The sequence below is a fragment of the Psammomys obesus genome, unplaced genomic scaffold, assembly GCF_907164565.1.
Source record: "Psammomys obesus unplaced genomic scaffold, mPsaObe1.curated_primary_1811, whole genome shotgun sequence".
Lineage (NCBI taxonomy): Eukaryota > Metazoa > Chordata > Mammalia > Rodentia > Muridae > Psammomys > Psammomys obesus.
Genome location: NW_026596051.1, coordinates 11,139,675 through 11,162,344, shown reverse-complemented (window position 1 = coordinate 11,162,344; position 22,670 = coordinate 11,139,675). Strand labels below are relative to the sequence as shown.

Genomic DNA, 22,670 nt, shown 5'->3' with positions numbered 1-22,670 from the left:
GTGCATGATCATATTGAAGAAAAGCACACACACACACACACACACACACACACACACACACCACAGAGAGAGAGAGAGAGAAAGACAGAGGCAGACAAGAGAAAGACATGCCATATAACAGTTTAGCCCAAAAACTAACCACAGGACAGTAGTCTCTATAACAGAGCTCACAGCTTCCTACCTCCTGGAAATGTCGCAGCTGCCCAAACATAGTGATTCACGGAGTCTCCCTGTGCTTATGGTGAGATTAGGGTCAGCTGTAACCTTTTTACGTGCACAGCCCATCACGTGAAAATGAGCACACTCAAGCTGGAGAGACGACTCAGCTGGTAAGAGCATCGTCTGCTCCTCCAGAGGTTCTGAGTTCAATTCCCAGCAACCACATGGCAGCTCACAATTATCTATATTGGAATCTGACGCCTTCTTCTGGCATGCAGGCATACACGCAGAGAGAACACTCATCTTTTTTTGAAAAACTGTGCACATTCATTTATCAACAGTCCACAAGAATTGATAAAAACAAGTAACAGTTGTGAGATGGTGGATATATTCCCTATGCTGTAACTTCTGTCTGGGCATATTCCTACTTACATTTTGTTTTTTTAAGATTTTTTCAGTGTAATTTTCTATTATGTATATGACTGTTTGGGTGTGTCGGGTGTATGCAGTGCATGAGGAAGCCAGAAGAGGGTGTTGAATCCCTCGGAATTAGAGTTATCAGTGGTTGTGAGGCACCATGTGGGTGCTGGGAACCAAACTCAGGTCCTCTGCAAAAGCCGCCGGTGCTCTTAACCACTGAGCAGTCTCTCCAAACCCCTTATTTATTTATTTTTAATGTTAACTATAAAAGAGCCTTGGTCAGGTTTTCGGGAGTGAGAGTTCCATGTGTTATTGCCTCCGAAGACTTTCTAAGGAGACAACATGTGAAAGCAGAAGATGCTGGCAATGATGTCCTGATCCCAGGATAGCCTCAGCTCATGTGTATGTTTGAGTGTTAGTTGTTAACAGAAGAAACTTAAAATGTTTTTCAAAATTAAGCATAGGGGTTGGAAAGATGGCTCAGTGGTTAAGGGCATGGCCTGCTCTTCCAGAAGTGCTGAGTTCAGTTCCCAAAAACCACATGATGGCTCACAGCCATCTATAATGAGATCTGGTGCCCTCTTGTGTCATGCAGGTGTACATGCAGATAGAGAACTCATACATAAAATCAATAAAAATTAAGCATCGGCTGTGCCATCATAGTCAGCTATACCACCTTGGTCTGTGTAAATACCCTCTAGCAGTGTAATTCTCAGCAAGTGCTTCCATCATTAAGAAATACATGTTTTATATATGTGTATATATATGTATATACATATATACATGTTACGTATGTAAAACATATAACATATATATGTTAAGTACACATAGAAATGACATAACAGACACAAATCAGTATATACAAGTTACAAAAATACATACATGATCAGTAATCATACAGTGTACACAAACAGAAAAGTATAAACAACAAATACATACAACATTTACAAATATACATACTCATATAAATGCAACAATACATGTGATCTGCACATTCCTACAAACATACTAATTACAGGCAGCATAATACATACATCTACGTGCCCATCCACTTATAACAATACGTGCACAGTACACATGTAGATGTGCCTCAAGACCCTGACTATGTACGCAGTTCACAAAGGAGTGGAGGGGAGGGGATGACGGTGCCCCGAGGCAGCCCTGAAACCATTACAGGCAGTCTGGGTGTGCGTCTATGGTACTCAGCCCTTGGTGCTCTAGCATGGTCTCTACAGTTGGTAAAAATCCCTCCTGCGACCTCAGATGCATACATAGCTTACACTCCCAGAGGAAGAAGACTTTTGAGAGCACAATCACAGCAATCACCTTGTGAATGAGGCACCAATTATGTGCAAACCCAACCCTCTTTTCTTTTCTTTTCTTTGCCTTCCAGCTAAGTCACAGACCACCACCGGCCTCGCTGGAAACAGAAGGAAACTGAGGCTCTTGGTTTGGCCAGGATCTGAGCTTAGCTTCTTCAGGAGAACAAAGCTAGTGGGCTACCTCTCAGCTCAGCCCTCTACGAACATTCTACGGCCCTACCAGACAAAGCCAACCTCGGATCTACCTCTAAGCTCCATCCACAAAGACATGAAGGCCCCAAATGAGCCTTCAGATGCTACATATGGGAAAAGCAAGGTGGCCACATGACCCCACCCAGTGTGGAAAAGTCAAACAACACACATGTAAAGTCCCTTGGCAGATGCAGCAGGTTCACTAACTCCATCGCAACCGAGGCTGGGACAGCGTGTACTCTCCTAGCTAGGCAGCATCACAGGGGCCTCCTCAGAACCACTCCTGACAGGTAGAAAGAAGGGATGCCTGCTTCCTACTTCCCAGTCCACAGGCCTCCTACAAGATAAGGAGTCACTAAAAACAATGGGTGAAAACCAAGAAGACAGGTTGCCATGACATTCAAAGCAGAACCCTTCAAGGAGCAAAGGGAAACTTTACATTCACCTAATGACAAGTCAAAGAGAAAGTGTTGCTGTGTGTACTTTCAGTGAGATAAAAGCATGGCGTATGTCAGAGGTGAATGTTGGCGTTGCTGGATCATTTGCAAAGCTACCCTGGGACACTGGTACTGACTCAGGTACCTTAGGTCAGGAATCCAAGCCCTAAAAGTAAATGTTACTGATCCTAAAGGTTGCTACTACAGAAGAGCACAGGGATTGTCTATCTTTTGTTTTGTTTTTGTTTGTTTTTTTTTTGTTTGTTTGTTTGTTTGCTTCTCAAGACAGGAATTCTCTGTGTAGCCCTGGCTATCCTGGAACTCGCTTTGTAGAGCAGGTTGGCCTATAACTCTGCCTGCTCTGCCTCCTGAGTGCTGGGACTAAAGGCGTGGCCACAGTCAGACAGGATTTTCTATCTTAAGGAAAACAAATGAGAATGCACTTCTACCCTGTAGGTGAGAAAGGTCCCCAAGGAGGGCATAGCCTGTTCTAAGAGATCACTGTAGCTGATCAGACCAAGTCCAAGAGGAATTCGAAGGTCTTACCTGGTCCAGGCGGACTTGCACAGAGCAGGGAATCACCACCTTAAAAGGGAAAAGAAACATGAGCAAGAAGTTCTCAGGCAGCAAACACAGCAGCAAAAGCCATTCCTGTTACACAGCTCGGGCTGTGTAACAAGAACTGGAGTCAATACATTCCACGTCCTGTAACTCGGAGGAAATTCGGGTCCTTTTTGGGAATTTCAGAAAAAAAGAAAAGAGAGAGAGAGAGATACCCATCCAAATTAAATAAATCCGCACGTCACTCATAAAAACACAAGTTCACCTTGAGTTTCAAGCAACCAGTGTATGCCCAAAGAGTCCTTCCTCACAAAGGAACATGAGAAGTAGAGCCCAGGGTGGTTTTAAACTGCCCACAGTCTACACATACACCTTCAGGGATGTGTCTTCTCTGAAAAACAGGCTGCTTTTCTCTAGAACTATCTCTGCATGTGGAACTGAAAACTAGTATAAATGTACTTATTCCCGTCAGCACATAAGAGAGTGGAACAAACTTCCCACATCAGCTCATTAAGCATTTAGGGAAAAGTAGTGAAGCATCAGTGAAACCCCATGCTAAGAGAGCAGCTGTGAAGGCTACAAAAAAATTGCTAACACAGAGATTGCTGTGTCCTGAGTTAGAAGTCCCTCTGTGAGTCAAGACGTTGCACTTGCTTGTTTGTCTGGGAGGCTGCTGAGGACCTTGCTCCCATGACCTGCAGCACTCCCCAGCTTTCTCCTTCAGACTCTGGCTCACTTCTGTTCTCAAAGGGTTTTCTGAAACTGGAAAGGAAGGAGACATTCAGGGGGTATGACCAGTCACTGTAGTTTCCAGTTTGGAGCAGTAGGCAGACCTTGGTCCCTGCTATGGACACTAATTATATGCCTCTTGCTTATCTTATCTAGTAAGTTTCTCAAGAACTATGTGACACACGGCCATTCATCTCTATGTGACACACCATTATTTGACCCAGGATCCTGACGCATAGTCTTGGCAGAGACAGGGGTCCTCTGTCTTTGCAGTCACCCTTCTCTCTAACGACATCCTCATTGCTTCTGCACTCATACAGCAACTGGCAGGCAGAAACAGTATTTTGAATCTGTGTGTCCTCAGTTCCCCATGCACACACTGGATTTTGATGGGTGAGTGGGGAAAGAGGCCCATGAATAACCGTAAAGTGATGCCCATGGCTTTGGACACACAGGAAGCTGGTGCTGGCACCTTAAGGGCTGGTGATGGCATTGCACAAGGGAAACGCATGGTTAATAGAAAGTCATGATTCACTTCATTCCAGCAAGCCTCCACAGGGTTACACAGGCATCCTGGTGACTTGTGATATAGTCACGCTTAAGGAATGAATGAGGAATCGGTCTCTGCCTTTAGGATGTCACCTGTATTCCACAACACATCAATCAGGAAGCAGAAATGGCCTACCAGGACACAAAAAGACACAGAGGCACACTGAATGTAAATCACTAAGTTGAAGCAACCAGCCTGAAGATGCTACCTGCTCATGAGTCCAACTATGCAGTCTAGAAAATATAAAGTTATAGAAAGAGTAAAATATTAGTGGTTATCAGGGGCTGGGGGAAGAGATGAGTAAGAGGAAAAACAATGTTGAAACAGTTGAACTGTTCTAACTGATACTGTCATGATGGGTAGGAACATATCACTAACCAGAGTCCAAACTCACAGGATGAACAACACCCCAATGAACCCCCTATGTAAAGTATAGGATTATGGACTTTGGTTAATAATGTATCAATGCTGACTTATCAAGTATTATGCATTATATGGATTTTAAATATACCAAACAAATGCCTAATTTTCTATAAATTCAAAACTATCCTAAATATAAAGTTTATCCATATTTTCAAGTAATTGAGTAGAAGCATGTGTGGGAGGAATTCCTATGCCATACCAAACAGAAACTCAAAATTAAAAACAGCAGGTAACAGCTGGGCAGAGGCACATGACTTTAATCCAAGAACTCGAGCTAGGGGCAGGCGAATCTGTCAGTCTGAAGACAGCCTGGTCCACAGAGTTCAGACCAGGCAAGGATACATAGTGAGATCTTATCTAAAAATCAGAGGGGGAAGGTCCTCTGTATCCCACATCCTCCTATAAGCAGGTGTTGTGTAGGATGCAGCCCTAAGGCCTGCAAAAGAGACATAAGCTCTGTGATCAGAGGCTACTCAAGTCCTGGACAGACCATCTACAATCAAAAAAACACATAAAGATATGTCCTTCCAATGTAGCTATGACTGGGTATCAGGACAAGAGACACCTGGATGTAACCAGTATTTCTAGTTTACTTCTCGTTTAGAACGAGGATGGCAACTGACTGCAGCTAGAACATGCTGCCTCTCTCAGGTTGCTTGCGTTCTTGGTTCCTGCCAGGCAACTTGGCACTAAGAACTGTGGGCACCTCAAAGTACTGTGATTAGACCCTGTGGCGGTGTTTGTGGGCCTGTGGGTTCCACCTGTCTAGAAAGCTGGACACAGCTTCTTCACACTTCTTTCTACTCACTGGAGCCCACAAAGCTCTGGGGCTCATTGTTACTACTGTTCTTGGCCCTGTGACCTGCAGACCCACCCGTCTACCTTCCAACCTCATCTCTTGAGGATGAAGAGCCAAGAGACATAGCAAGGGCAGGCAGCTGTCCAGCCGATAGGAGGGTCACTCATTGTCAATCTGGAATCCAGATTGGGATGGCACCTCATCTTATCTGCTCATTCCTCATCTTCAGGTGCAACTCTGATCTAACACTCTGGTCTTCGAACCCTTTGCAAGTAACTGAGGGAAACACTGTGGCTCTGGGACATTTCCAGTCTCAAGATATCCATCCAAGGCCACAAGGTGGACTGAAAACTGAGTAGCAAACACCAATTCGGGGCACTGGGACAAGGGCCCTCCCAGTGCCACTCCGTGCTTTGGTATGGTCCTACGGCTGTTGCTCTGAGCTGAGGCAGCTTCTTCTGTGTATGGTTCCATGGTGTGCACATACCATCTAGAGCATAGCACCATGAAGGCTCAGCAAGATGCAGAAGGGTGGAGACTGGAGGACTGCAGGCTCAAAGCCAAGAATCAGGACACGCCCTCATGAGCCCATGAATGTGCAGGCTCAAGTCAGCTCCATAAACATGTCCTACAAGGCAAAACTGTCTGCGGGTCTTTGTCCTGAACCCTACCAACAGAGAAGGCCAGCACATCCTTCCCTGTGCATGGGAAGTTGAATCAAGAAGGACTGCCAGAGGTTGAACCTTGTAAGACAGAAGACCAACTGGGTCCCAGTTGCCTTCCCTCTTCTTGACAGATGCACCCATTGGGGTCAGGGGGACAAAAGGCGGCAGCAAAGGGGCAAGGCTGGCCCAGGAGAGGGCTATAAGCCCTGAGCTATGAGCAATAGATCTTGGGACTCATGTCCTTCTCCTGACCTGACCAGGGCCCCTCAAGAGAGACCTTCCTGAGAGACATTTTATAGCCTTCCCTTGGCTTTGTCTGTAGCCTAATCTGTGGTTACCAAGGGCAACCACAAACAAACAAGGCTTTGCCCAACCCACACCTGGCTATGTGGGTGCCTGGAGCCTGCTGATGCTGATAACCTTGTCTCCAAGCCAGCAGGTCATCGAGGCGGAAGCAGAAGAGGCAAAAGACCTTCTATACAGTATGACTGTGTCTCAGGAGTGAGTGAGTAAATTGTGAGTGAATGGCAATGTGTGTATTTTTTTGCACTTTATTTAAATTTTTATTATAAAGAACTTGCAAATAAAAACATCACATAGCAAAATTAACCAGATCCAAAGTCTATACATCTCAGTGGACTTCTATACAGTTAGAATAGCTAGTTTCTAGAGGGAGATATTTTATAATATTTTTTAATTTTTTATTAATTACACTTTATTCACTTTGTATCCCCCAGTAGCTCCCTTCCTCCTCCCCTCCCAACCCCTTCTTTTCTCCCTCCTCTGCACGAATGACCCTCCCCAAGTCCACTGGTAGGGGAGGTCTTCTTTTCCTTCCTTCTGACCCTAGTCTTATTAGGTCTCATCAGGAGTGGCTGCATTGTCTTCCTCTGTGGACTGGTAAGGCTGCTCCCCTCTCAGGGGGAGGTGATCAAAGAGCAGGCCAATCAGTTCATGTCAAAGACAGTCCCTGTTCCCATTACTATGGAACCCACTTGGACACTGATAACCTAGAACCCCTGCACAGATGTAGCCCATGGCAGTTCAGTGTGTGTGTATTTTAAATGCAGGGACTGGGAGGAAGGTGGGGGTGGGCTCTGTGGTACAGAGCTTGCCTAGAATGTGTGATCCCCAAATTTGGACTTTTTTTTCTTTGAGTTGGTATGGCAATCTGTGTGTGGCTAGAAGTCTAACGGTCCTGCGACTGAGTGTGTGGCTGTGGATATGTACGTGTGTGTATGTGTGTACACATGCCTGCCTTGTGTGAATATGTGAGTGTGTGGGTGTGTCTTCTATGTGTCAGAATGCATGCATGTCTGTCTGTGAGTGTGTCAATATGTGCTTCTATCAGTGTGCCCACAGTCCTGTCATACTGAACCAGGGGCAAAGGCAGATCTCTGACCAACAAATGAGTCTACTTTGAAAAGGAAAGCTTCAGCCACAGCCAGCTGCCTCTGCCCCCTCACCATGGCCATTGGGAGCCTCTGGTGTGAGAAGAGGACCAGTTCCGCTGTGAATACCATTCAGGATATCAAAGTCCCCAGAGAAAGAAAAGACAACCCAAATCCATGGTTTGTAGACTGTCTTCTTTCTCATTTACACAATTAAACCACAAACTCAACCCTTGTTGTTGTGTTCAATTAAACCTCATTTTGGCCAAGCCCTGTCAAGAGCGATTATTTTTCTACCAAAATTTCTCTAAGAGACACATGGTTGTAACCACTACGTGCTACTACATGGAATAAAGGTTAAGTTTGCATTCAACCTTTTGTGAATTATCAAAAATTTCAATACCATTGGGTCCCATGAACAAGCTTCCTACAACGTCACAGAAGCCTGGAAGAAGAATGGATAGACGTGCCCTCAGGTTTCCAGCCTGTTTCTACAACTACAGTGGAAGCCTGGGTGCTTGCTCACTCTACTGGCCTCTTTTCTTGAATGTTCTCCAGATAAGTCTGCCCATAGGAGGACTCTCTCAAGCAGGCATCAGATATGCATGCACTGATATCTGGAAAGGAGAATCAAGCCAGCAACATCAGTCATTCAAAGGCACACAGGGGCTGGGGGAGCAGTTTGTCAGAGCTAACAATGCACCAAGCCCCAAGTTTGCCCTCTAGCACCAAAACAAATGCATCAATAAACAAATACACATAACTTCTAATAAATTCACCCACAACCTTTCAGGGACAAGACAAAGAAGTAGAGAAGGAAGGTGAGCCACCAGCCACCTCTGTACGTGGATGGGAGGAAAATCAACTTACTGCATGAATGAAGAGCCACAGTGATACTCAAGTTACGTGAAATTCCTTTGATCAGAATAATCAGACTCAGGATAAGCTACATAAAACTAGAGGCAACATTTACTTCAGCTTTGACACCATGCCAGAAAAGCGACAATTTCCTACCAAATCAAGAGAGTGGACAAGAGATATCTTGGCCTCCTGGGCTTGGGAGAAACTAAGAGAAATGCCAGTGGCAGGCCACTGAGACCCACAGTGGTATGGGGGGTCACGTCACCTCTCATCTCTGCTGAGAGCAGCATCAAGGCAGAGAATTTTTCCAAGAAGTATTTTTTATATCACTTTGCAGTTTTTAACAGCTTTTGGTAAATATTGCTGACCAATGACCAGGGCCATTGTGTTGGCTTAAGAAAAGGTGAGTTTTTCGAAGAGTGATAAGGAAGATTATCACTCACTACAAATGAAGAAGGCAAATCAAGAAAAAAGTCCATCATCCCCTGACACTGTCACTTAGATAGACTGCTGGGGCCACAGTGAAGCGCCATAGACTGAAGGATTAAACAGAGGTTTTATTACATCTCAGGAGGCCAACTGCACACTCAGAACGAGGTGTGGTTAGGACTGTTTCCTTCTCCTTGGCTTGTGAAGTTGTCCTCTCCTCAAGCCCACACATGGTCATGCACCTCCCAACCTGTAGTTTAGACTCTTCATAGGAGGACAAAGGTTACAGGGATTAGAATCCACTCTAGTTGCCTTTATTTGAACACAGCCATGTCCTAGCATCCAGAGTCAGACGCCAGCATGTGAACTTGAGGGAACATGGTTCAGACTGATGGTTAGCAAAGGTCTCAGAGAACCAAAGCATTCTCGAACACCAGTCAGGGCTGAGCCCCCAAGCAGCAACAAGTCTCCTCATTCAAGGCTGCTTCTGGAACAGCTCCAGGACCTGAGGCCAGGACCAGTGGGTGTCAAGGTCAGGCTCCCCAAAGAGCTTGCAAGAACAAGGGATCCTTGGGGGAAAGGGCATGAAATGCAGGCAGCAGAGACTTTATTAACCTTTCCAGGGATGAGAGCCCTCTCTACCTTTGCTCCTGGGACCTCTTTGCTAGGCATGACCCTGGAATCCCTAATTAGGCTCACATTCCTCAGGAAGCCCTGTCATCCACTAAGTGCCAAAGCCCAATTTAGCTTGCTCTAATCCCCATGAGAAACAAGCCAGCAGGGCAGACGCAATTAAACCCCAGGCTGCCTGCCATAGACAAGGCACCACCACAGAAGAAAAGGTGGTGAAATTACTGGAACTGGCGTTTTCTGGTTCCCTTAAAGGTAACAGGGGTAGAGAAGATTATGCCTCTGGCACAGTTATCAGCAAGTTCACCCGGGCATTCTCTCAGCTCTGAGTTCAGCTGGCCTGAGCCTGCCTCAGCTCTTAAGGCCTCCCTGTTCTTCTCTCTCCGCCTCTGTGTTTTTTGAGTTTTAGGAGAAGGGGCTGAGGTAGGGCAGCTTGGGTCTTCTTACACATCAGGCAAACACAAAGGGCTTGTAGGAGAACGCAACAGCAATGAACCACAGCACTGTTCTGCATCCTCTACACTCCCAAAATGGGCCCCAGATCAGAAATCAAATGTGAGTCTATTGTTGGAAGGAGATTCCGAGAATTCTCAAAGCGCGTGAAGGGTGTCCTCTCCCAGGACACCCTGAACCCAAGATCCAATGAGAACCCCAGGACAGGATCTGGGTCAGATCTGTCTGAAATTCCACGGCAGGATGGGAAAACAAGGCCTACATGCTGGCACTCAGGCACCCAGGCCCACAGGTCCATCCTAGATTCCCATCATTAGGCAACACCAGGGCCCATGCCTATAAACTCTTGAGCCAACACTTACCAGATTCCTTTGTCTCCTAAACGGAAAAACAAAAGATTTCATGGCAGTGGATAAAATGCTTTCTAAAGAACCAGAAGAAAAAGCTAATGAATCCAGCTGCATCAGAAGATTAATTCCTTTATAGCCATTCTCCTCACTTAAAATGCCTAAGAACAAGTTGTGATTGCTTCAAAACATGTAGACCCATTTCTGTAGCAAAATCCAGGTCTGAGACACACGGCCATATTTCCCCAGAGCCTTCCTCATGTGCCCAGCAATGTGTCACTAGCAATCAGAGTTAAAAATAAGGAACACTGGCATTACTAACTCATGTTTAACTCTTAGCTAGTTAGAAAAACCTTCACAGCTTTACTCCCAGTGCTTGGGAGGCAGCGACAGAACTCTTGTCAAGTCAAGGCTAGGCTGAACCACTTACTTAGTTAGCAATTAAGTAACAAACTAAGTACTTAACTAAGTACTTAATTGGGGGGAGAGGGCAAATTAGCTTTGTGACAAAGAACTCTGTACTATTTTCATAGTGCCCTCACTTGTGTAAGTCTGTATCCCAGAGATAATGGCATCACACGGGGTCTTTGCAAAGTCAGTCAACCCCTCATCAGCGAAAATGAAGAGATGACTCAGCCGTTAGAGCACTGGTTGCTTTTGGAGAGGATCGGGGTTCAGTTCCCAGAACCCACATAAAGCCTCAAAACCACCTGTAACTCCAGTTTCAGGGGATTTGACACCCTCATCTGGCTTCCTCAGGTACTGCACATACCCAATATACACACTTGCAGGCAAGTACACACACAAAGTAAACATGAATAAATCTTTTTTTTTTTTTTTTTTTTTTTAAGCGGCAGCATCTATCCGTTTCCCTTGAATCTAATCCATTTCTGGTTGGCCCTGTGGCCTGTCATGACCAATGAAATAATGTAGTTTAAAAACCTCTTCTTCCTCCTCCTCTTTTTCCTCCTCTTGGTCTTCCTTCTTGTCTTAGGGAAGTATGAGGGTTAGACTCACTCTGAAACCCAAGCTCGGCTCAAAATTACAGCAATCCTCCTGCCTCAACCTCCTAATTGCTAGGAACATAGGTGCATGCAAACATGACCATCTACATATGGTAGAACTTTGGAATCTCGGCCTCAAGGGGCTGCAACTGTTGTCTCTACCCACAAGCCTATCCGTGGATGCAACCAGCTGCCATGCTGAAAGGAAGCCAAAGTTCAGGACAGACAGGCCTACAAAAGAGCACACACTACACCACACAGGCTCCTATAAACCCCTGGAAAACGCCATGACCGTGTCCGGAACCTTCTGACTGGCCTTGCACCCACCTTGCCCCTCCCCCACAATATGCCTCCCTTTGTCCAGTGGCAGGCATACTCACAAACCTCTCATTTCTTTCCACAACTATAAATAAAACAATTTGTTAAGTCTACCCTTCCTACTCCAAGACAGAGAAAGCATCCTGCTGGCAGAGAGCTAGGGCTCTGGGTGTGCTCCTTCCGGTCTCCTAAAAGTGCAGCTGTAACCCCTCAGCCAGGTACAACTGCCATTGCAACTGCTATGTTCAGGAGCCATGAAGAGAGAGACACAAACAGGCTACCCCAATCCCAGGACAAAGTACACTGTATACAGGAGATTCACATACAAATATCCTGATCCCGGACACACTTTCTCCTCACAAAGGAAAGCTCAAAGGAAGAATCGCTGTTTCCGAAGGCTTGAGAGTGAGGAGCCTTTGCAGCCTCCACAAGGAACGTTTGCGTATTTCCCCCCATACTGGCTTCACGCTCACCAGACTGACCACCAGAAAAGGGGCCTCCCATAAGTAAAGATCTGAGGCCCAATCAAGCTGCAGGTCACATGAGCTAATGTCCCCTCCTGCTTCTGCCATAGCCATGGAGAATCTGAGATTTCCATTTGAAACCATCACGCAGGCTCATCTGGTCAAGTAGTTGATGGCCAACGACCAGTTGCTAATGGTATGGAAAACGTGTCCAACACCACCAAAAGGACCAAGCTCTCACAAATACAAGGCTTTCCACCATGAAGGGCATTCCTTGAGGCCAGCATCTTAAGATACTGACAGGAATCTTCCTATTACACCTCCAACTCTTCTTGAGTGGTCTCAACCTCCTGCCATTAATTAACTCATTTGTCCACACACTCAGCATTCACAATGATTAATCAAATACCGTATTTCAAGGTACTGTATTTCAACTATTAGAAAGAACTTGTAGTCTCTTCAGGAATTTAGTTTAAAGCAGGATACTAAGGTGTGCTTGGTGGTGCACGTATGTAATCCTAACACTAAGGAAGCAGAGGCAGGCAGATCTCTGTGAGTTAGAATCCAGCCTGGTCTACAGAGCTAGTTCCAGCACAGCCAAGGCTACACAGAGAAACTATGTCTCAAAAAACAAAAAGGAAAAAAAAAAAAAAAGGCTAGAGACTAAAGGAAATTTTCTTTCAAGACAATTTTTTTCTGCAAAGTGTCCAAGATCAAGGCAATATAAAATAAACAAACAATAATAAGTAACAACAGCACAATGGTTAAGAGCACATACTGCTCTTAGAGAGGATTACAGTTCAGTTCCAGCACCCAAGGTCCAGCTACTGCCTCTTACTTTAGCTCCACAGGATCCAAGCCCCTCCCCTGGCCTCTTGGCACCTGCATTCACATACACAAGTACACATAATGAAAACTAAAATGTCTTATAAAAATTAAAGTAAAATTAACCATATTTTTTATACCAAATTAGTTAAATCTTTATTCCACATACACATAAACAAGTTCACACCATCTGCCATCAACCTACCCTCTAACACTAACCATCCACCAGTGTTCACACAACCTTGTCAATGTCATCACTTTGTATCCAGGACATCACACCATAAGGATTACCCACAAGCCCCACCTCTGTCCCACCTGATCAGTACTCCAGTCCCGGCTGTTCCCAGTTGAAGGCACCCACAATGGGGCTGGAGATGGACCACAGTGCCAGACGCTGGGTCTAAGCTCAGCACTGCAAGATCAATGATAAACAGCATGCCCGTCACATCTCTTCTCCTGATGCCACTCATAGAAACACCTTCAAGGGCAGGCCAAGAGCACAAGGCCTCCAGAGGATGGAACTATCCCCCAATGCTTTTTAAATGCAAAAGAAGGAAATCTACAGTAAGACTGGAATTTCAGAATTTGCCCTACATTCTGCATTCCATTCATTCAGCTCTCCCAGCCCTCCTTACAACCCAGCAAGTTATTTATTGCTCCTAGGATCCGGTAAGCAAGGGGGTGTTTATAGAGTAATGGGAGGGCTAAAAACTGGGATCCTCTGTATCCTGGCCTGCTCCACCCACCCACTGGTTCAGAAAGTCTTGGGGGATCACAGGTGAACCTGGAAACACAGAAAAATGAGTTCTGTCAACTGCCCCTGAGAGGTAGAGAGAAGGAAGCTCAGGGGCTATTTTTGTGCTCAAAGGAACAAGGGGGGTGGCCACTTCCTGAATCCCGGCCTAAATTTAATAGCTACGTTTTACAGAAGCAGCAGAGCCTTGGGTTGTAAACAGAAGCTTGATTTCGCAAGTTAAAGGTTTGAGGACTGGTGTGTGTACTCATTTGGACCCTGCTGCTAAAAAGAGAAGTGGTGGTAGTGTGTGTGTGTGTGGGGGGGGGGTCTTTTAGAAAATCTCACTAGAAGTGATTGGAGAAGAATATAGCAGCAGCTGGACCAAAAACCTCTATATGGAATACGGCCCATCTCAGGGAAGGTCACCCTAGCGACCACCGGAAAGTGGCCCTAAGCACACACAGTCATGGCCAACAAGCTGGCAGCCCACAGGCACACATGTCAACAGCACAGGATAGTGTTACAGGAAGGGGGTACAGGAGGCAAAGCAAAGCATTTGGAATTCTTATGGGGATGGGCACACACACACACACACACAGAGAGACTCTAAGGACAAGCTATAGAGTCTGGCTGTCCTGCCAAGGAAGGACAGAGAAGTTCTCTTAGGGTAGGAGAAGGTGCTCAAAACACCTCTCACAGCCTAAACATTAGGCTCTGGAAGACAATACTAGTAAGAGCCTCTACTCAGGGATGGAGCAAAGGCCCCTGACTGGACCAGGGGTATATTCTCAAGGCTGTTAGGATGTCTCTGAGGTGTGCTTCCTTGGGGAGCACACTGATAATTCTACAGTATCTCAAATGTGTACAAACAGTATCCTGGTCGCTTCCTGACTGTGTGTTCCTCGTCCTGTGTCTGGCCTGGGAAGCCCTCTACACAAACTGGAGGTGAAGGAAAGTGAGGATAGATAAGTCACCACAAGTGGACTGCTCACTTGTAATGAGGATAAGTGGAATCTGGGAAGAGAAGGAACAAGAGTTGTCTCTGACCTACGAGATGCCATGGCCCTAAGAGTAAGGGGGACATCCATAAGCATGGAGAAAGCAGGAACAAGGGAGACATTCTTGGTAGGTCAAATTCCAAAATTAAACAGTAGCCCCCAAAAAGAGGTGAAAGAGAGCAAGAAGAGTGTCAGGGGGAAAAAAACTGTTGAATGACATGTTTGCTAAGATGAGAATCTTCCAGAAAGACAGGCACACCCACATAGGAAAGCCAGTGTCAGCAGGAAGACACTGGGAGAGGCATATGGCAGGAGACACTGTTCCTAAGGCCAGAAAGCTGGAGAGAGGGGAAGAAGAGCTAGATGTGATTGCTAGAATTTTCCAAACTGATAATGAGCACAGGTAGCTAGCTGATGATACAGGAGGCATATTTCTATTATGGAAGCCAGCCAATGTCACCCATCAGCCCTCTGCACCCAAAAGCGGCAAAGCTTCACTATGCAAGCCTAATCATGCCTGCAGAGAAAAGGCAGATACCAGGGACGGACCACACAGCAGTATCACCAATAAGCAGGGTTGGCCTGGAAAACTAGGATGCTGGCTGGTCCCTGGAAGAATAGAGACATTCACACATGTGGTGGGGACAGACACACACACACACCCCTCTGAAAGAAGTTGGCAGAGGCCTACTCTTCAAGAACTTGCAAAAAATAAATAAAATAAGAAAAAAAAACAAAAAAACTCTAGCCCATGCACAGGTGAGGAGCCTAAATCCAGGCAGTCACCCTGGCTGCAACCAACGGACCAGGATCACTAAAGCCTTACTGGAAACAAACTAGGGCTGGGCCATCAAACAACAGCACAGGATCCTGTGGGTCAGGGAGAAGGGCAGCAGACCAAGTGGGCAGTCCCACAGCCAGCCTGACAAGCCTGAGGTGCCACAGCCCAAGTCTCACTAACCAGGGTCTTTGATTCCAGTCACCAAAAACACTCACTGACTAAGCCCTCTAAATGAGGTAAGAACTGAGAAAGCACGCTGCCCTTTTCTCTAGAGGGACAAGAGAGAGCTTCTGCAGAAGCCCACAGCCTTGGGCTAGCAAGGTGGCTGAAGTCCTTTTCCACAAGCCCCCTAGGGAAGGTGTTGTTGCCGACCTCACCAACACAAGGTAGTATTATAAATCAGGCCCAGGTTTTTTTTTTTAATATAGGTCTTAAATTTTTTGAGACTGCTTCAGATAGCAACACATGGGAATTCCATTTTACAGTTCTGTTCTCAACAACAACAACAAAAAAAGGCCAGGCCAGAAGAAATTCAGGTACTGAAAAGATATAATCAGAAGGCAGAAAAAATATTCACCAAGTATCTGTGTTTGAGGGACAAGTGCTCACAAATAGCTGACCTTGAGTTCTATCCCCCTATGCTAACCCAAGACCTCCAAGACCCAATGTCCCATCCTGTTTGGTGGGATCCCAGGGCAAGTGGCCATGTGGGCGTTATTCTCATCACAAAAAATGGCATCTGTTTTGATATCCCCAGTGCCTTTCCTCATTGGTAACAACCTATCTGAAGGAGGTCAGGTGTCATCTAAACTGGCCTTCCCCACTTCCCCAGTCACTACCACACAGACCTCAACTAAGAGACACAGTTGTTTGAATTAGTCAACCTGTAAGGGTCAGCAGACCTTCTTCCTCAGGCTGGACACTGTTGAGAAACACAGGGATGGAACACAGAAGCAGGTTTCCCAGGGAATCTCACCAATTCTAACTCAAAGCAAACCGACCTCACTGACAGCTGCCCATGATCTCAAGGCCCCATCAAGGAAAGCGGCCTCTTACTTCAAAGGTTCTAAGAGTTCTCAAGGTACACAGGTCTGACCCAAACTCTGTGAAGGAGGACACAAGGGACTCAAGTTAACCCCATGTCAGACTTCCGGCTTCCTGCATTCAAGCAACCATAGCTAATAACAGATTACAACCAAACAATGAAATGAAAGGACAAAGTGGTCCAGATTCACTCCAGAGATGTATCTAGGTCTATTCTATTTGTTACCACAGATACGGACTGACTTTTGAAGACTCAAACGGGTCGTTTCTAAAATCCTGGTGTTCATTTAAAACAAATGCAGTATCTCAAAAGAGTATTACATAGGCCTGCACCGCTTCACACTGAGGACTCACTCTGAGAAGCTTGTGGTGACGCAGGACCGTCGCTGTGTAAATACCACATAGTGCCCTTGCACAACCCGGACCACTACACTATCAGCGGATGACGCAAGCTCGTGGACCACCATCAGATGTGCAGCCCACTGTTGACTGAAGCATCATTACAAGGTGCACACCTATAATAATTCCCTTTTAGCCTATTGTTAGGGTAAGGAAAGTAATCCTCTACAAACATAGCTCAAACATAGAACCTTGCTGAAGAGCAAACATGTCACCACAAAGTGACATTTACACTGCTAACTACACAAGACAATATGGTCCTTCCTGCCAATCTGGCCACACAGCATAGCCAGCTTCAAAGCCCTTGGTTAGCCAGTGCAGTGACTCACATCTGTAATTCTAGCACTTAGGAAGTTGAAATAGGGGAACTGGAATAAATTTGAGGCCAGGCTGGGCTACATAATGAGTTTCATTCCAGCCTGAGCTAAAAAGGAGGACCCTGTCACTAAAGAAACAAATAAAACAAAACAACAAAACAGTGCTGGTTTCTCTTCCATAAGCTAGTGAAGTCCCTGGCACCATTCAACAAAGCTCCAAAATTCCACAGTCAATGGCCTTGTTTAGGGCTCAGATTAGATGGAGTATAAAAACATGAATTTCTACACACAGGGCAAGTGTTGGTTCCTTATTAAGAGTTTACACTTGGATGCTGACTCCCAGGTGAGCTCAGAGCCCAGAAAGGATTCCCTAGTAGGCAGGTCATCACCATATCCTAAACCTAAGAAGAGCCCTCCCAGTCAGGAAGAAAGCCTGTGGGGGTTTGATCTGGTGCTATGCATTCAAATGCTGATTTCAGTGCCTATCGATCTAGTTACTGTTCTGCCAGGGGCATTGTTAATAATGCTGAACTATCTCCTATAATCATGTGATGAGAAGGAATGCTCCCCATTATCACTGATTGGTTGATTAAAAGGCCCGTACCTGGGCAGGGCAGAGGAAAGATGTAGGCGTGGCTAAGGTTCCCTGGCTTAGGGCACAGGAGAATCAAGAGAATCACCGGAAGAAGACAGAGAGGAAGAGGAGGAAGGATGGAAACACCAGGATGGGTTAACATGGAAAGAACCATGTGGGCTGGGAGAGAAACATCAGAATGAAAAAATGTAAGAAAGTATTTATAAGATTATGGATGGCACAGATAAGAATTTAAGGCAGATGGAATAGGATAGAGGCTGGCAGATAATGGGAGGTAGCTTGGGAGGTAATATCTGCCACGCCCAAGGTGAAATAAGGCAAAACTCAAATCAAACAGGTATCTGTGTTTTATTTCATTGTGACAGTGGGTTAGGTAATACTGCCATATTAATTATAGGGCAAATAATAAACATAATTAGCCCAATACATTTTATTTGACACAACAAAAGCCCCTAGCTCTCAACACTTCAATGAATTTACTCACCAAAATTGGCCAAAGCAAGCCAGTAAGGATAGCCGCCCTGTAAAGGGATCACAAGGAAAGACAAAAGTGTCTCCCAGAGGGCAAAATTTAAAGCTGTTTACGGCTTTTCCCACACCAATGATAATTTGGAGCAAGCAAGATATGAATGGATAAATAAACTACAGTCATCCAGACAGTAGAGGCGCCACTGATGCTCAAAAAAACTGAACTCCACAACCATGAAAAGATGTAAAATGTGAACTGTGGGAGGAAGAAACCAATCTGAGCAGTTTTCCTGCTGTAGGGTTCTACTTGTGTGACATTCTGGAAAAGCCAACACTATGGAAGTCAACAAAAAGACTGGTGGTCTTCAGAAGCTGGGAGGAAGAAAATAATTGAGATTCTGAAGGCAGGGTAAATACTCTATAGGACACGTATACCGTATTTTACATTTGTCCAAACTTATAGAATGTAAGTCTAGGTTTAAATATGCAATGTCTCACACGTCACGTTTGCTTTCTGAGTTGAATTTGGAGAGGTAGTGGAAACTCCAGAGCAACAGTTCTTAACCCATGGGTTCCAACCCCCTTGGGGGTCGAATGACCCTTTCACAGGGATCATCCATCATCCTCATATTAGATATTTACAGTATGATTCATAACAGTAGCAACATTTACAATAATGAAGTAGCAGCAAAAATAATTTTATGGTTGGAGGTCACCACAACATGAGGAACTGTATTGAGGAGTGGCAGCCTTAGGAAGGTGGCTAACCACTGCTTTAGAGGATGAAGAAAAGCAGGAGGAAGCACGGAACCAGAGCCTTCTGAAGCTCATCCCTGGTTCCCAGTCCCTTATGGGGCAATGGAGGTTTCCCATCCAGTACGTGGTAAACAGCACCTCCTTCATATTTTCCCACCATCATGATTTGTCTCACAGAGGCCACAGTCAATAAAGCCAAGAATAGTAGGCTGAACCTCTAAAATCACCAAAATAAATCCTTTCTCCTCTAAGTTGTTTAATGTCAGGTATTTTTGTCATAGTGATAGGAAAAGTATCACAAAATAGAACATCAACAGTGTGTCTGACTGCAGGATATAAGGCAAACCCAGGTTCCCAAGTGGTCCTCATGATGGTAGGTCCCTGAAGTCAATGTTGTACATGGGCCTGGCTCAGTAGATATGTTTGTTAAATTGTCCAGCTTTAAATTCCACTACTTCCACGTTAGAACAAATGGTAGGGGCAAGCCAAGTAGAAAAATACTGAGTAATTGCAGAGCTAGTAGTACAGGCTGTCTCTCAGGGAGGTAGCATCAGTTGGTCCTGAAGCTGCCACCTCCAAGACAGCCAAGCCCTTAGTGTCATGTGACAAGAGCCATGCCTGCAGGCTCACCTCTTGACTGTAACCTCTGGATGGCACTGGCTGACTTACACTCTTCCTGGGCATACGCCACAAGCCAGTGTCAGGTGAGACACTACGGTGTCTCATGTCAAGCCTACAACTGCCCAACCCATCTTCAGACACACAACCTCAGAAATTATGCTGTACAAGCCCCACACAGCCCAAACACACCAGGTAACACACACATAGCACAAGGGCTCAGCTCACAGGGGTTTGGTTGGGGCTTAAGCTTTTGTTGTTGCTTTAATAAAAATGTTTTGGTTGATTAGTGGGGGTACGGGGTGTTTGGGGTTTGTTTGTTTGTTTTTTGTTTTTGTTTTTGTTGTTGTTGTTGTTTTTTGCTAGTGAAATTGGCTCTTTTTTTTTTCTAGGAAATTATCAGGGTCCATATGTGAAAAGCCCAGAACTTCTACTCCTTGCGGGTAGGAAGTTAGGGATGGACACTCATCTTTCATGCTGAAGCTGGAGCAAGTATCACCAAGTTTATTCTATTTCCGAAATTCCCAAGGTGTGGTCACCCTACCATACTGGGGACCACAGGGACCCTGCTTCTATCACGGTGGGGCTGCCTGGTGCTCTGGGGCCTGAGGCAGGATTAAGTCTAGACATGAGACAATGAGGAATGCCAGGGACATCCATAACTGAGGGCTTAATGCACACAGCAAAGCAAGATCTCACACTGGCTTCATCTGGCCCTCACACAGATACACACCTGTGATAGCCCAGGCCTCCATATACTGCTAAAGAACAACAGGAAGAAGAGACACATGCTGGCCCTGCCATGGTTCCTGGAGAGGACTGGTCATCTTGAGTGTGTCACAGACAGAACAGAGCTTGGAGCCAGGACAGTAAGGTTGAGGATGAGCCTATGGGCTAAGAGCATCATGAAGCCCACATGCTGGAGACTAGTCCTTCTTGGACTAAAGCAGATGCTGAGTGCAGATGGCTGCTCAGGACCTGTCCCAGGTGTGTGCTTCAGCTCAGCTAACCCAAGTTCAATCACCATGGGGGAAGCTCTGCTGATTCAGGATCCTAAAATGTACCTCGGGGCATTGGAGATAGCAAAACAGCCAGTGTCCATGGCAGCCACAGGCTGACTCTTCTATTCACTAACATCTGCTTTCCTAAAGCATCTGCACTTCTCCTTTTGCTCTCATGCAAATGAGTCAACTGGATAGCAGGGAAAAACCAAGATGTGAGGTCCAAACAGCTCAGGGAACTAAAATGAGTCAGCTTAGCACCTAGGGAGCAGAACAGTGGGTCCCAGACCCTTCAGAGATTTCACACATTCTGCTTGACTTCCTTAAGGTTCATGTCTAAGAGGTGGCCACTGTTTTGTGTAATTTAAGTACATCTATTACACACGAGGAAACTGAGGCTCAGACCTACCTCAAGCCATCCAAGCAACCTTAAAAAACAAACAAACAAAAAAACCACTTCAAACTCAGTGGCTTCGATGATGGGAACTTACTTATGGCTCACAGTTCTAAAGGCTGGGCGCTCTGAGATAGAATCATTAACAATAAGTGCTCGGTGTGGATCTGCTTTCTGATCCCTGGTCGTGCCTTCCTTCAGTCTCTACTTGATGCTAGAGATAGAAAACTCTCTGCTGTCTCTTTCATAAGGGCACTATGCTCACGACTCACAAGGCCCCACCCAATAATACCTAATAACCTCGAAGAGGCTGCCCCAACCCAATGCCATCACATACAGGGTTACATTTCAAGACATGAATCTGGAGGCACAGGCATTCAGAACACAGCACATGGACTGGACCACCATCAACCCAAAGGTCACCATGAGATCAGAGGCCAGGACTCTTTCTCCATCTGCCCACTGAGCCTCATGGCCCAGCTTGAGGGACACAGTGTCCATTAACTCAGGGAGACAGCAGCCTCACCCACCAAACTGGGGTTTCTAAGCCTCCTCGCTCTGTCTCTCTCCTGTGATGCAATCCTCTTTATAGAGCATGTCCTTGTTACTGAAGGAGCAACCACAGGGCTGGACAAACACCTAAGACTGTGACATTAAAAGAAGAGAGTGATGATCATGGCAGTCAAGTCCATCACACCCCAACTAATAAATGTTTCAGGGCCATCCCCAGCTCTCACCCTCAGGGACACCAACGAGGAGGGTACATGGGATACATGTCACCCTATCAGTAAAAGACAGATAGGGTCTGACATGAGAACCAAGTCCAAACCCTAACCAAAGCTTCCCCATTTCCCAAAGCTCCATCCAGAGACGCTGCACAGTAATGCACACACAGTAATAAAAACCCATACCCTAAGTGAGACCTGTGTCACACAATAATCAAGGACCCAGAACCCACAGCAGCAATGTGAGAGAAACCACATTGATTCCTGAAAGAAAAGAAATACTCACCAATAAGCTCTGCCGGGCTACTGAGAATGCATGGCTCTCAGTTCCCCACACCATGGCTTTATATCTTTGGAATGAGAAGATGCTTTGTTATTGCTGGTGGCATTCTGTCATGCTATTCAAAGCCATATTAAAAAAAAAAGAATGTGGATACATTTTCCCCCTGGCAGAATCTGATAGGAGGAAAAGCCTATTTGTCTCTCAGCAAACTGCCAACTGCTAGGGTTAGCAATGCTGTATCAGTTATACTTAAGGCTTCTTGTCGATTCCTGGAGCCAAGGACTCCTAAGTAGTCAGAGATGGAAGGAGTGATGCAGGCTCGTTTCTGCAGCTCAGGTCAGAGGTGACTAGCTGGGAATAGAGTCAGGTGATAGAGTGGGTGACAAGACAAGCTTTCAGCCCTTTGATCACACCCACATCAGTGACCAGACATACGCTATGAGGACAAGGGCCACCACAAGAGATGCACCATCACTGTGAAAGGCACACTAAAGTCCCTGGGTGGGAATGGAACCTCTGCAAGTCAGAAATACTCCCAAAATGAACTGTTCCCCACTCAGCACAGCACTCCCAATC

At 45.7% G+C, this 22,670-nt stretch overlaps 1 protein-coding gene across 4 annotated transcripts in view; it reads right to left on the bottom strand.

The window, feature by feature from the left end:
• Positions 1-22,670, bottom strand: part of Tns3 (tensin 3) — a 227,164-nt gene that overhangs the window by 141,225 nt on the left and 63,269 nt on the right. For 3 of the 4 annotated variants that reach the window (XM_055623850.1, XM_055623849.1, XM_055623846.1), the window contains exon 4: positions 3,077-3,115. Coding sequence is in view for 1 of the 4 variants with exons in the window: in XM_055623846.1 (XP_055479821.1) it covers positions 3,077-3,115 (39 nt within the window). In the remaining 3 variants the exon portion in view is untranslated. Of the gene's footprint in view, positions 1-181; positions 194-3,076; positions 3,116-22,670 lie in introns of those variants that run through there. The other variant, XM_055623848.1, reaches the window with a different exon arrangement.